Below are 15,398 nucleotides of genomic sequence, written 5' to 3'. Positions count from 1 at the left end.
CCAGTTACAACGTGTCTGGCTACCTCACAATGTTTTAGTTGAAATCCCATTTGTGATATTTTATGTTCTTTCTAAACCAACCCAGATTGTTTCTTTTTTTCTCTTTCAGTGTAGTTAAAACCCTCCAAAAGCTCAACACAGCAAGTAACACACCTTTAAAACAAAACCTGCAAATGACACCAACTGGCTGTGTTGTTTTCAATCACTCTGATTTGTCCAGGCAGGATGTTATCAAATCAGCATCCTGAGATACTTTCACATGTTGTCACAACCACACCCATGGTATCCACACAGCTTGCATGCCAGTATAAACAGCACTGATTACTTCAACAGTAAGAGCTACTAGTCTCTGGCCCTGTCCATACACAATAGTTCAGACAAAGTAAATTTGTGACCTCCAGATGTGAGTTCACTGGAATAGACTAAACAAAATAGGGAATACATACAGAATAACACAGTGTGTTTGAAAAACAGCATGACAACATGGGATGGTCATGATTTAAATGATGGAGCAAAATCAATAATTTATTCAGTAATCGTCTTTTCGGATGGATGACATTTCCTGCAGAGTTTAGAGGATCTTGTGTTCGGTGAGAATGATTCTGTTACAACTCTGATGCATAGCAAATCCCCATGTTCAACAGTCAAATGTGATACCAGTTTGTTAAAAAGCTACAGTTCTGTCATAACATTACCGAGGGGAACCTTCTACTCACCACAAGACTATGAAATTTTCAAGACTTCAACCGGCTTCCCACTCTTCTATTTTGGAGTAAGTAACCAGTGGCAACCCTCGCTTCGTACGGTATATACATATACTAGGGAGGAATGTCTGCATGTATTTAGGCCTGACATGGCATGCGTGTAATGCATGATAACATATTTACTTTAGTAATGTGTAGGAATGATTATATAATTACAATACAAACATTTACAAATTTGGAAAAAGTTGCTGATTGTGCCTCAAGATCCCCTTCCATGCAAAGAATGTTAGAGATCCTCACAATACACAAGCTCTTTTCTATTTATACCTCATGCTTGAGATCAGTTGTAGTATTATACATAGTTGCTCTTACTACACTGTCTCTAGCCATAGTGAGAAAACAGGGTGTCTGCGCTGATATAAGTAGTGAACTGTGACCATTTTTATAAGGCATTAGATTTGTTCAGGACCAGAAGGACTAGTAGTAGGGCACTGCTTTTAACTACCTATGAAATGTAGAAAAATGTAAGGGATGAACATGAATACAAATCATGAGTGTGCTGCACCAAGAACAACAATGAAGAAATTTTCGCCATTTAAAAGAACGCTTTTCCTACTTTGGCAAAAACAAAATGATTTTAAGATAGCTTTCATGAGAGTCTTTGAGAGTTCTTTTGTTCATCAAAGGCCTCTTTGTTTGGATTAGGTACAGTACTGCAGACACCAACTGCACCAGCAAAAACACATCCTGTACCAAACCTCTTCTACACTCCTGTCCATATCAGGCTTCCTCTAGAATCAAATCCTGAAAATAAAAGAGCTGGAGCAGCTCTCACATCTAGCCATGGCTCAGCTTCCCAGTAAAACATGTTTTCCCATAGCCAAGATTTAGAGATTTCTCCTCTGACTGAGATCCTCGGGTCAAGTCTTTGGCGTCCTTGCATTCTCTTCTTCCATTCTGAGAAGTGTGAGCGTGTATAAGATTACAGCACTGTGCAAACTAAATGGAACAAACCCTAACCAAAACAACAGCTGGCCTTTTAGTCTGTGAAAAATTATCTTTCACTTAGGTGAAAAAGAGAAAAATAGAAAGGAACGTTTCTTTAGAAAGCTGAGAGCGGTGCTTCACACTGCACCTCCTGTCTCAGGCTATTTCTTTTATTCTGCGCATGTAATCGTGCAGTTCCTCTGGATCTTGAAAGCCCATATCCTGGCAAACCCACTGAATGTCCTCTTCATCTGCTATGGGGATGGAGTTATAGGGCAGCTCCTCTGTGGGAAGGGTGGTAAAGGTAGTAAACTTGACTCTCTTGCGCTTGGAGGTTGGTGAACTTGCCTCCTCACCGTTCTCCTTTGTGGAGCCGCCAGAGCTGCCGTCTCCGCGCCCATGTACCTGGCTTTGAACACTAGTCTGGGAGCTGCCACTGCTGTGGTGGTCCCCATGGCAACAAGTCTGTACACCTTCCATAGGGTTACTGGGACTTTCTACCTGTTGTGGTGACAGATCACATTGGGCCCTAAGTGGCTGGCCGTTTCCCAGGAACACCCAGTGGTGGGAATGGTCCATGTTGGCCTGACCCTCAGGTGGGATCCGCTTATGGCGGTATTTAAGCACGAAGACGATGCAGTTGATGAGAAAGACTAAGATGGCTAGACAGAAGACTCCCAGCAGAGCATACATGCCAATCTCAAGGTCAGTCATGTTGCGAGGTGAATGCACAAAGTCGTCTTCATCCTCCTCATCACTCTCAGTTGGTCGCTCCTGGTTGCTAATTGTGGGAAAATTTGTGTAATCAATGGGAACACTGGCAGGCTGCTCATTAGATGTCTCATAAATTCTTCCACTGATGTTTGGATCAATGATTGGACGCCTGGTGACGGGCGCCAACTCAATCTCACCCTCAGTGGTCGCCTCTTCTTCTGAGTCTTCCTCTGGGCCAAAGCGGACCTTGACATAAACTGCAGCAGATGCGATGATGCTTTTGCGTTTGGTCTTCTGGCAGGCCTCACAGATGGTCATCTCTACACGCACCATATCGCCAGATCCCTCTCCTTCTGCCACCACCACAGGCCAGCGTTGCTGAGGCTCCTGGGATACCGACACGACTTTGTCATCCAGTGTGGAGGCATTGAGGTTGTAGTCTTTGGGATCAAAGTAAGTCAGCGTGGCGGCTGTGTTGTCACTGAAAAGCATCCAGACTGACAAACTGGCCTCCTGTCAGAAAGAAAGAGAGAAATACTGTTGAGATGGCGAGTTTCTTTGACACCAAAATTTTTTTGCTTACTTCAAAACCAAAATAAATAGGTTACAACAGCATGAAAACTTCCCAGGATATTTGACTATTTGTTAGTTTGTCTGTCCTCTGCAAGTTATCAACATCCCAAGGGTAGCTAAATGTATTTGATGTCTCTGACCGACCTATAGAATCAGAAGTAGATTGAAAACATTGTCATGGCTTAATGAGCAGGGAAAGAAAACACTTATTCAGTGGATATATCCTAATTTTGTGTTTTCTGACCTGTAGTTCATGAGAAAAAGTTACAAGTTATTCAAAATCTCTGCAGACTCTTCTCAGCAGGCAGTAAGGGTCCAAGAGCAAAAACATCAGGTCCACTAATTGTTGTTGTGTAACTATTGTGTTGAGTCAAGGTGGACAAGGACTACCTATGCACCAAAATAGAGAAAAAAATCACTATTTATAAATTAAAGTACCTACAGTGTGAATATCCTTAAACAAAATAAGAATCAGAGAAACTTTAAGGAGAAAAGTTACATATAAGACTTGAGACTTTTGCACATATACAGTACGTTTGATCATCTCTGGAAGTTAACAACATACAGCCTTAATATCAAAGTAAAAAACAGAGTCAAAAAGCTGCCCCTTGTTTATGTGTCTCCAACGGATATTTTAATGGTTTAGATCCCATTCTTTCATGGCATTGACTGTGATTTGAATATCTGTTCCCAACTGAGCCTTTGAAGTTCTGGACTTGCTCCAACCCCTAAATCTCCAGAGTGTTTGGTAACATCCGCAGTACCCTGTGCTCAGTACAAGCCTTGACATGCACACAGACGGCCTCCCTCTGATGTGCACACCAGCAAACCACTTTCGAGCACAGAGGAGGAAGGGGTGGCAGGAATGACTGCCATAGATATAAAACACTAGATGTGACATGTCATAATGACCTGCCATTCTGTGATAGAACCATATAGCAGCCACCTTACCTGGGTCAAGTTTTAAGCTCGCTGTAATTGGAACCTATGGTGAAAGAGGCTTATGTTATCCTTAGGTAGAAAAATACAAGAATTATATGTTTCTACCGATACACCAGTATTGTTTTTTAGGTGCTGCACAGCCAACAACCATAGTTGCTGCCCATAGGTGGTGATTGTAAACAATAACCAGGTAAGATGGTGGACTATTATCCCATGAATTTTGACATAACATTTCATCTAGTGTTTTATGTCTGTGATGACTGCGTTGTCCTGAAGGCTACAACACAGCTCTGCAGCACAGGCAGACAAGGCACATTCAGTAGCAGCATGTGCTTCGAATGATGGGGTGTAGTCCGTCTCTTCATGTTTGTCGTGTGTGGTCTTCTCATTTTGTATTTTCTATCACTTTTTACTGTTTATACTCCCCTATAGAGAAACCGGATAAAATGCCTCAATTCCTGCATGGTGGTTACCTGACAACATTCATCTGCAGCAGAGTAAACCAACACTGGTGTCCATGTCATCAAGGCTGCATTTGACAGTCCTTTGTTCACAGCTTGCTTAAACATCAACAACTCTACCATTATATTATCTGACAAAGAACAGAATTTTTTGTTTCTGCCAGTTTTAGACTCCTCTTATTTCGTAAAGAACGGATACACACCCTTTCTTTTCAGGTCAAAAATACTCTCAGTCCAGTTTGGGACAAGACTACAACATGCATACAGTATATTGCGATGGTATTCCAATAGGAGCAAAACCTCTATCATCTCAACATGACAGAATCAAGATTGCCTTTGATATGGATGATTTAAATAATACATTGAATGTGGCATATCTGTTTTTATGAGCTGACTCTGCTATGGAAAGGCTGCTATAGGGGGGAAAAAGGTAATGTGTGGGTGTTTTGACACTGACAAAACAACTGTCACAAGCTTTTCTACGGTGGTTCAGTGGAGGAAAGTTATGCATGTACAGCAGAGGCACTGATTTTGTTTAGTGTTTGGAAAAGAATCGCTAAAAAGAGAGGGTTTGTCATTGAAAAGGACTACAGTGGCATCAAAGACCTGATGAGACCCAGAGAGATTTCTGCATGTGTCAATATTATTTTATGCATTTTGCATATCAAACCATCGGCACACCATTGCCACAATTAATGTAATCTGTATTTCCATACAGTAATGCGCATTAGGATGAAGTTTCCTATCTTTGATTCCCTCACTTTCTCTGATTTGTGTTTTATGGCAACAGGGAATATATGAAGACATAAATTGAACATAAACAGCTTGGATAATAAAATATGCATACACAGAAAAACACACCCCTGGAAATACTATTCTGAGACATTTGCATCAACTTCAGATATAATAATACTTCAGCTTCATAAACACCTTATTGAGTTGCTCATTTAAGCACTACCAGTAAGTCATAGGAACAGAAATGGTTTATGATGAACCTTCAAGTACTGAAGGCTTGAACTTTGTCAAGTGGAAAAGAGAATAATGCAGAGACCTTGATTGTCCAACTCTCTCCATCCATACTTTATGCTTTTCAATCATTTCTAGAGCAATAGAGGACATTTAGAAAGTTTTCCTGTGAAACAGAATCAAATGGCTCCAGTTCTCCTGTGCCTTTTATTGCCTTTTATGGCCCGGCCTTGGAGAGCACTTAGGACAATACATTACAATAATTAAATTTCAAGGTGGCCAAGAAGCAGAAAGCAAGAAAAATTGGAATTTAATGCTCGCTTCTCTCTCATTGATGCTTGATGTGGTTGTTGTTGCATTTTTAGCAACTTGCAGGCCAATGAAAGGGCAAAGCATAAAAAAAGCCCAGACACACATATACACACACTTGTCTCTAGGTGAAGCAGGGATGCCAACTAATTTTTTTGCAGAGAATTGCAGAGATCTTTACTCTTGTGTGAAGAGACATTGGCAGATGTAAATGCCCACTTTCTCCTTTTTTTTCACCCACATGTCATCTCGCTTCTCACTTGAGCAATAAAATCCATTTTGGGAAATGTATTTGGACGTATCAGAAGTGTTTTGCTAAGCTTGGCTAATATGGAGGTTGTAATAAAACAGCACCAAGAATACTTATTAGTTCGCTGCAGCTGCCTTTATCTGGTGTCCTTGCTAACAATGCTGCCTGGGGCTTAAAAGATTTAGCTCGGAAATAATTTTATTACTCAGAAGTGAAACCAGTGCCTGCTTGTTGATATAAAGCCACTGAAGGGATTTGCAAATAAACTTCATGTTACAACTCTGGAGACAGAAATAAGGAAACACACTAAGTGCTGAGTGTAAGTTAGGCATAAGGAGTTTTTTAAGCTATGATAGTACTTCACTGCTGCATATAGTGATTGCTGATCGCTCCACAACCATATTTAAATGCATATGGAGGTCAATGGTATTACATTTAGACCTTAAGTAGAGGGGTGTATCTGTATTTCTCAGATGATTTGATACACATCTAGATACATTTATTCAAACACTGCATATCAAAGCTGATTTGATTCAGTTGCAATTTCATATTGATCCAGCTAAGATTTTAAAGGATTGAAAACATTTACATGCTCATGAATAAAAGGGTGTTGGTTTTTAGTAACTACATAAACAATTTTAAGAATTTTCACTTAAAGTCCAGAAAAGTATGCATTCTGCTTCACCAACAATAGTAAACATGTGCAATGATACACTGGGTAACTTTTTTAGCTAGTCCCCAATTTGGGTGAATTTTTTAGTGAAATAGGGCAGATTGGGAATTGTTTACCCCGGTTCCGGCGTCACTGTCATCCATATAAATGTGATATTTTCAACAATACATGGCTGCCTATCCTTGTAAACAAAACAGCTGATGACTTCAACTTGGTGAAGTGATTTGGAAGTAGTTTTAGCTGCTAATGCTTGTTATTTACCTCAGGTACACTGCTGGTAACTTTACTGTCAGTGCACATGTAGCCTTCATAAATATGTAGCACGGTTTGTGGTGTGCCTGGTATATTTTAATGACTGTTGTGCATTTTTCAGAATAAAATGCAATGTAAAGATTTCAGGGGTGGGTTTTGGACACAGAGGAGTCTGACTTTAACTTGCAGTGTGGGAAGTTTTTGGGGAAGCGAATAGCTCGAAGTCATGTAGTTGGAGAAAGTAGCTAGCTAGTTAGCTACACACACACACACAAACTTGTTGGGTCTTAGGAGGACATTTCATTGACTTGTATTAATCCCCTGAACACCAACACTAACCTTGTTTTCGTACCGACAACATGATCACTGTAACACAAGTACACACACCCACACACACTGGAGACTCAGGAGTACAGCAACAGAGATCAGCTTTTGACAAACATTTCACACAGAATTTGGTTCAGGTTTCTGTTTGTGTATAAATGTATCCATGCAGTATCTCTGACATGTGTATCAGTTTTCTAATACATATCAGTTAACAACGATTATATGAAGCAGCTAGTGAAAAAAAGTGAAAAAAACATAGATTGCATTAAGAGCTGGTCATTTCTCTTTTGTGCACAGAGTCATAATTCATGCTCTACCTGTTTTGGAGTGGTGAGTGTCTGGAGGCCGGTTGCCTTGGCCACCATGGTGTGGCTGTTGCCAGGGCTGGGCTGCAGTGATAGGGTCAGGCCTGAAACGGCGTGAACACGCAGCTCTGTGATGGAAACCTTGTCGTCTGTGACCGAGAATGTTGACTCTCCTAATACTGCATCCACAGCCAGCGGAGACTCCACCTGAAGAGAAAAGATGCTCTTTTATTGTTTCTCCACATGACAGAGGGACATCGTATAAGTCGAGAATAGACAAGAGCTTTATTGTCTTTCTGAAGCTTATAATGCCCATGACAAGCCAACTTTGGATTAAAGTGGTTTGTGCAGTAGTTTGTTCCAGTGTGTGTGCTTTAAATCCATGTGTCAATGCCTCTCTGTCTATCATAGTGAAAAAAAAAAACAGAAAAACTCACTCAAGACAGAATCCATCAGCAACCAGACAACAAGGTACAATCCGAAGCAGCCACCACACACTTTCAAAGTGACAGTTAGCAGAAACACTTGTGACCAAGTGTCATCACATGAAATACCAAAACATTTAAAGCCAGTCTTGCCTCATCAGGTAATTTCAGGCTTCTCACAGGCCTCTGCACCCAGTACTTTGAGCACTTTTAAAAGATCATCATTTCACTTTGCAACTGCAATCAGAGGTCATGAGGGACTCGAACAAATTAAAGAGCCATTCAGCGAGGCGGTGGCCCTGTCCTTACAGTCGGACGGGGAAATATTTTCCACCTTCATCTCAAATGTTTTCTAACTGTAGCTGGTGTCAAATAAAGTGTGCTATGCTAGAGCAGTGAAGGATCTTGTGCTCTGACAAGCACCTCCAATCATTATCAACTGAAACCTTGAAACAACAAACCGCCTACATCACTGACACACAGGTTCTGCTTTTCTAACGTTATTTAGCAGCCACGAATTTGCCTGATTTGTAACTTAACGAGAGGTGATATTCACATTTTGAAAATCTGGATTCAAGCTGGCAAGAATGATAAAATTAAAATTGTAAATGATATTATGTTTTTTCACCTGAAGCCTTTAATATCTCTCTTTGCTGTACATGAAACCTTGCTGCGACAGGAAATCACTTGCTATTACTACTTTGTCCTCTGCACATTTTCTACACCATTTGTCATCCTGTTTTTTTTTCTTTTTGCTGCTTTTAAGCCTTCTGTTGTTCTCATAAACCTCTCTAATAAAACACACACACACACACGCACGTATACAGTCTACACACACAGAGTGCAGCAGCCTGCCAGTGTCTTGCCAGTATCACTGTCAGTGTCAGCCCTGTAGTTTGTACTCTTGCTCTCCATGGCAGAGAAATAAACAGATTTACATTTTTAGGATTATTTCCTTTATGGTGTAAGCTGCATGCTGGGCTGAGGATGCTATTGTAGGAATAACACTACACTTGGAAATTTATATTAAGCACTCGAAAAGTTAATAGGGGCACCACCTCCATTGATTAATTAATTAATTAGGAGGAATAATAATTAAAAAATCAGTCTTATACCTGAAAGTCATGAACTCTGAATACAGTGACTTCCATCTCTGTTCTAAAGGAACACACAAATACAACAACTTGGCTATAAATCAAGATATTTATTTGACTATCAAGTAATAGGGATGAACAGGAAACACTAAGCATTTATACATACAACATATAACTAAAGTGAATGAATGTATGGATGTATAAATGAATGGGTAAACTAAATGAACAAGTTACTGCTGACAGAGTGAATGATTTAATGAATGACTGTTATCAAAAACAAATCAAAAACGCAATGAGGGGGCCAAGACTCTAACGACAGTCAATAAAATTTTAAATTTTGAATAGCTCTTGCATCAACTCTGTGATACAAGCATGGCAGATGGTTTTCCTGCTGTTTCCGTGGTGATGAAGGGCTGATGATGAGGCAAACTCCCCCCGGAAAGCAACCGAGCAAAGCGAAGCAGAGTCGGTGGTCCTCAGGTTGCCAGAGTGACAGCCAGATGAGAGGCGCTGCAGTTTCAGTGGTTCAGCACTTCGTCAGGAGAGTGAATCTAGTCTCAGACTAGCCGAGGCCGCATTGTGTGACAGTCTCGGTTCACTCAGTGGCAGGCTGCACAGTTGGATACATGGAGCTCTAAACTAATCAGAAAAGTCCTTGCAAATGTCTTTAAAAAGTTTAACTGCACGATTAAAAAAATAGGAGATTATAAATTTAATTGATCATTCAAATTGAAACTGGCGTGGCTTGGCTCGTGGCTTCGGCATCTTTCAGTCTTCTTCTCCTTTCTGCAGCTTTCGGCTCTCAGTCAGAGTAAAAAGGACAACACTCAAAATGCATAGACGGCTATCATGGCTGAAGAGGCCGAGAGAAAATAGACAGTGGTCAGCAAGCCAAAAAGGCAGAAGAGCCACCCGAGACAGAGTTTTTATATTTATAGTCTAGGAGGCGTGTTTTGGGAGAAAGAGGATCTTTTGAGGGATCACACTGATTACTAATTAATCTGACTGACTTTCAAATAAAAGGGTAATAGTTTTATTCCTATAGGATATTTAAATTTGCGCTTGCAAATTGAATACTAACTCATTCTGTCATTGATGTTGACACATCATGAGAACCAGTGAGAAAACATTTAGAAGCTGTAATATTGATTAACCAAATAAAATAAAGAATAAAATCAATAAACCTCAATTTCCTAATCTGTAATTAAATCCATTAAGAAAGCATTATCCTAGCAATCAAACCAGCTAAATGCTAAATGATACACATACACTGGTTAATTTCAAATAAATCAAATGCAATAACATCTGTGACTTATAATTAACAAATAAGCAGAGTTTGAATTTCCACAACATCAATCTAATTAATAGTTTTAAAACACAGTGAAAGTGAACATTGGTTAGATAAGTCCAGATGCATATTTTTACACATTTTTAATGGCATTTCTGAGCAACATTTCAGACACTTGTTGTGAGTGGAGGAGGGGGAGCGACTCAAAGGAATGTGGCTTCTCTCAAATTTAAGACTTAAGAGAACGGAGCGAGTGGGGATTAGTTGATCCAGGTTGTCTGTGGGGAGAGGGAGAAGGCTCCAGTGGGTGTACTATGTTTGTATCTGAGAGGAAGTTGTTAATTCCAACTGTTTGTTTACCTCCCGTGGTTGGTGGAGGAAGGCACAGGTTTGTAGTCCTGCTCATGTCTCCTTGAGATCCTCATGTCTTAAGATCAGAGGTCATTGGGTCTGTTTGTGTATGTGTGTTTGTGCTCCTGCACTTACACAGACATACTGATAGCCCTACAGCACCTCGACTTCCCTGCCCTTGATATTTTGCTTTATAGATCTCTGCACAACATGCTGTATCGCTGTGTGTATGCTGTATCAATGTCGGAGTACGGCTTTATAAAGTTACAAGAGTATTGTTGAAAATTTTATAAAGGCATGGAAACTAAACCTATATACTGGTAAATTCTTAAGGGCTAAAATAGGAGGAACAAAAGAAACTTTTATACAGCTACAAAATTCTGCAGTCTGGTTCCACTTCAGTATGCATATTGTTTGGATGTGATGGATTAATGTGCCAGAAAGGAGAGTTATGCTTCACTGGGCTCCACACAAACATGTGCACATGTAACCACACACACAAGTATGCATGAAAAACCCGAAGGCATTACAGTATATACGTGCATAAATAAACTTCTAAAGTTTTCATGAGGATAAACTCAGTTGTATGATGGATTGTTCTCACGACGGGAGCTTTTTTTTGCTCCAACAAAATTCTTTTTGTTGCATTTAGTTTGATTGTGGAACTTTTTTATTTCTAGGTAGAGGTTCAGATGGAAGCTAATAGAGGTGAAGATCATAAGTCATTTTATGAATAGTGAAGAGAGGTGAAGGATGTCCTGAGCAACAACAAGTCTGTATGAAAACACCCAAACATAAATCTCACTGAGGTCAGACTGAGTACGACTCTGCCAGTGAAAACTGTTTGCTTGCAATTGATTTTCTGTTGTTTTATGTTCCATTCAGCTGTGGATGATATTTTCACAAGCCAATTAAAGTGACACTATTTTTTTTTTTTTAATTTTTTAAATTATTTTTGTTATACACCACTTTTAACACTATTAAAATCAATATTGCCGCCTATGTACAAATGTCAAAACACAATTCAAAGATACACCAAATTGCACATTGATTGTATAAACTGAAGAAATTTAATCACAGAAACTAATCTTGTTTGGGGTTATGATCTGTGCTGGAAACATATCATATTGTAAAGGCATTTTCCTGAGCTGTCAAGTATCCAAGGTCAGGGTTATTGAAGAAAAATCACGTCGTCCCTACAAATCCGGTGCTGCAGTGCAAGTTTGGTATCAACGCTTACAACTCCCCCGTTTTCTGCTATTTTTGTTGCCTGCGTTGGCAAACATAAACCTTCAAAAATCACATAAACCTCTTTTATGCATGTTATACTTGTTTATAGATTCTTTACCCCAAATCTACCTTAACACAACCTTGTTGATTTTTTAACAATTACAATTATAGAAACATAATGGAGCCCGCCACGCACACATTTTGGTACAAGAATGGTACCCAGTGATATTTATGGGTAGAATGGCTCATAGCTAACCACCCACATTTGCCAAAATGTAAAAAGAGGCTTGAGTGTTGGGGGGAAAATACTTTGAGAGCAAATATTAACTCTTGTGTTTTCTTAAGGGTCAAAAATGACCCGCCACTATGTTTACAGTAACAATTTAGGGAGAAAACTCCCATAATTATCTTCTTTCAACTTGAAATTTGATGAGTTTTTCTAGAGTGACTCCAACATGAGAAAAAGTGGAACATTGCCTTGCATCCTACGGCGGGAGAAAGAGGCTATATGGCCGATCAATGCCAGCCACGGGTGGAGAAGAGGCATTGGTGACGGGAGGTGCCACAGCCAGAGAGGGGTCCGAGTCGAGCAGAGTAGGGACTGCAGGGGCATGCTGGGATGGACCAGAGCTGCATCCAGCAGGATTGTGTAGCAGTTACAGAGAATTAAGGGAGGTTGTGGAGAAGCGGCTGCAGTGTACCACCTCCGTCCAGGATGGCTGGGTCCATGGATTGGCTCGATTTGGTGTGGTGCGATAAACTGGGGCCTTGGGCCTGGTTCTGGTGTCAACCCCTGGATCATCTGGTGGCGTGACCATCTCCAGGTCCAATGCAGCAGTGTTGGTGCCCACTGCCCCTGCCTCCAGCCCACTCTTTTCAGCTGGTAGACCCTCTAGGCAGACCAGTGCAGTGCCAGTGTGCATCGGGGCCAGCCAAAGGAGGGTGGCTGCAGTATCAAAGACCATCGGGGTCATCAGGGAGGTGGGTGATCGGCCAGCTGGGACAGCAAGAGTGGAAGACTGCATATATGAAATATGCTCTGCCTGGGCAGCAGCTACGGAGACAATCAGCTTATCCTTTTTTCAAAGCTCTGACTCCAGGCGGTGGATATCATCCTTTAACTGTGAGTAAACAAGTTTGCAATCCACACAAACAGCAACCATAATAGCTTGTTTTCAGTCCAAGTATAACTCATAAAACAACACAGTCATTAAAACTGAAAACTTAAAACAGCAAGATAAAAGTAAAGAAAAAAACAAGAACATTAAAAATAGGTTTTTCTTGGATATAAAGATTGACACACTCTGGCCAGTCACTCTCACCCTACTGAAGACATAAAGTTTCCTAACACTTGCAGCTGTGCTCGCCGAGAATACTTGTGCTTGTGATAATGTGATTTATGTGTACTGTATGTGTCAGTCTTATTGTCAGAGCTATGGTTCTCTTGTTAGTATTAAAGCACAGTCTGTTATAAAGGGACATCACCTTCTCCTGGCAGCATATTTATAACATATTGCATCATAATTGTGCTTTATGACTCTTCCCTTAGAACCAGTTTAAAATCTTGCCAATGCTGACTACTGGTTGGAGTTCTCTCCTTGTTATAGTGACGTAGAAGTGGACTCAAGGTTTGGTCAGATATGAAACTTTCAACTTGAAGAGGTGAAACAATGATTTTTAGCTTGGTGCTAACTTATTCTTGACATTTTTAGATAAAATAACTTTCCATGAATCACATATTTTGCATGTTTTAAGGTATGAAATGTCAGGGATTTTACTTTTCAGTTATTATTCATTTATTGTTTTCCCAATTTCAAATACCCAGTCCTACACACAGCAGTCCTTATCACTGTTGTCTAAGAGCCACATTGATTCTCTTCACCTGCCAGCAATAAGCTGGAAGACACAGGAGTATCACATAATCTTCCCTAATTCCCAGAATTTGCAGTAGCGTAACAACATGATCCTTCACTGGCTTCCCACTGTGGAGGATTTACTTCTCAGATTCCCTTTGCTTTAAACTTTTTCTCTTTATTTTCACATTGTCACTCAACTATAACTAAGTATATAGTACAGTAGGAAACAAGGCCAGAGATAGAGATCCTCTCTGCTCTCTACATGTGTCCTGATAGATTCAACAACATTTGGAGCAACCTTTTGTATATTTTTTTCTCCCGTAGTTATTCATAATAACATTTGTAACCTGAAGAAGAGAGGTTTTTTGAATAATTTCCTCTACATCACCTACAAACACTGCCAACTCACCAATGCTTTTTTTGCATTGATACATAGACCTCTCTCAATATCACCACTACTTTACTGCCCCTGTTATTAAAATCTTCTCACCTAAAACCTAAGCAAGAAAGCATAAGCATGAGCAGTATTTCCTAAAAAAGGGAACTATTTCTGTAACAATTTGAATCTTGTGGCTGGGTATATTTAAAATCCTAATTGTACAGGGCCATCCTGCAACACTGGTGGGAGAAAATATTTTTGAACCGCTGTACTTGCAAAATTCTTTCTCCACTCCTGATGCTTGCTAATGATTAACATATGAAAATCCAGCACCTCCTGCCTGGAAGTAAACAGAGATATTTTGTCCAAATGTAACAGTCTGGGATGAATACTGATTAATAGCTACACAAAGTAATGAATGATGAATGTGTTCCATGTCTGTCATCTGCATTTTTCTCTGCCAGCAAGGAGAGGTCAACTGTAGTTGTGTAGCTCCTTCTAGCCAAGCTCCCAGATGAATTTGTCATCTGCACTGCAGGCAGGGGAAGTGAAGTGAGGCAGAAAAGTAGTTACACTTTACATGTTCTTCAGCTAGGAGCTCGTCTATCTGTCACTGTTGAGTTTACGGCTGTGTGTGGTGTTGTGTGTGTGGCTTTCACAGGAAAAAGCGTCGCAATTTCACTGACACTTAAGGCAAACAGAAGATCAATGATGAGTCCAAGCAGCAGACACTGATCAGTTTCTGAGTTTCTTCACTAAACTTGGATGAGCACTCACTAATGCTAGTGCGTATTACTTGCATCACACTACATTATCTCCTCCCTACTAAACTCTACACCTCCCTTCTCAAACCTTGCTCGCAATAAATCACACTTTGGTGTTCGATGCAACAGAAAATCAGTGGAAGAATTATTTATGCAAGCTGTATATTTCATAGACACGTTGTATAGTGTATTGTAGCAGAAACACAGCTGAAAATAACACCTTTCAGACTACAAAACATGCTCGCACATCTATAGAAAATACCACATATCACTTTGGAGTGAACACAAAGAAAACACCCTGAGAAGGGATCATTAATACCTTCTTTGCACTGAAAGCTACACCCTAGTGTGCAAAGGCAAGGATCGTCATAGTGCAAACCTTCAGCTAGACTTTTTTATTTTTTTATTAAGCCTTATTAAACTAAAAGAAGCTCTTGCTGATTGAAAGTTAAGTCACACTCTCCAAGATTATAAGTAAAAGTACATCTAAATCACGATGTTGAGCAGCAGTGAGAGTATGTCATTCCCACTAATTGAGACACTGTAGA

General features: G+C 40.2%; 1 protein-coding gene across 4 annotated transcripts in view; it reads right to left on the bottom strand.

Annotated features, from left to right (window-relative positions):
* Positions 1-498: 498 nt before the first annotated feature.
* The window catches only part of tmem132e (transmembrane protein 132E), a 411,199-nt gene continuing 396,299 nt past the window's right edge, over positions 499-15,398 (bottom strand). For all 4 annotated transcript variants that reach the window (XM_044370477.1, XM_044370476.1, XM_044370478.1 and 1 more), the window contains 2 exons: positions 7,476-7,670; positions 499-2,918 (listed from right to left, as the gene is read on the bottom strand). In XM_044370477.1, the coding sequence (XP_044226412.1) occupies positions 1,848-2,918; positions 7,476-7,670 (1,266 nt within the window). In that variant the 3' untranslated portion in view covers positions 499-1,847. The remainder of the gene's footprint in view (positions 2,919-7,475; positions 7,671-15,398) is intronic.

The sequence above is a fragment of the Thunnus albacares genome, chromosome 13 (genome assembly GCF_914725855.1).
Source record: "Thunnus albacares chromosome 13, fThuAlb1.1, whole genome shotgun sequence".
Classification (NCBI taxonomy): domain Eukaryota; kingdom Metazoa; phylum Chordata; class Actinopteri; order Scombriformes; family Scombridae; genus Thunnus; species Thunnus albacares.
The sequence above is the reverse complement of the archived record's forward strand: the minus strand, read 5'-3'. Positions and strand labels throughout refer to the sequence as shown.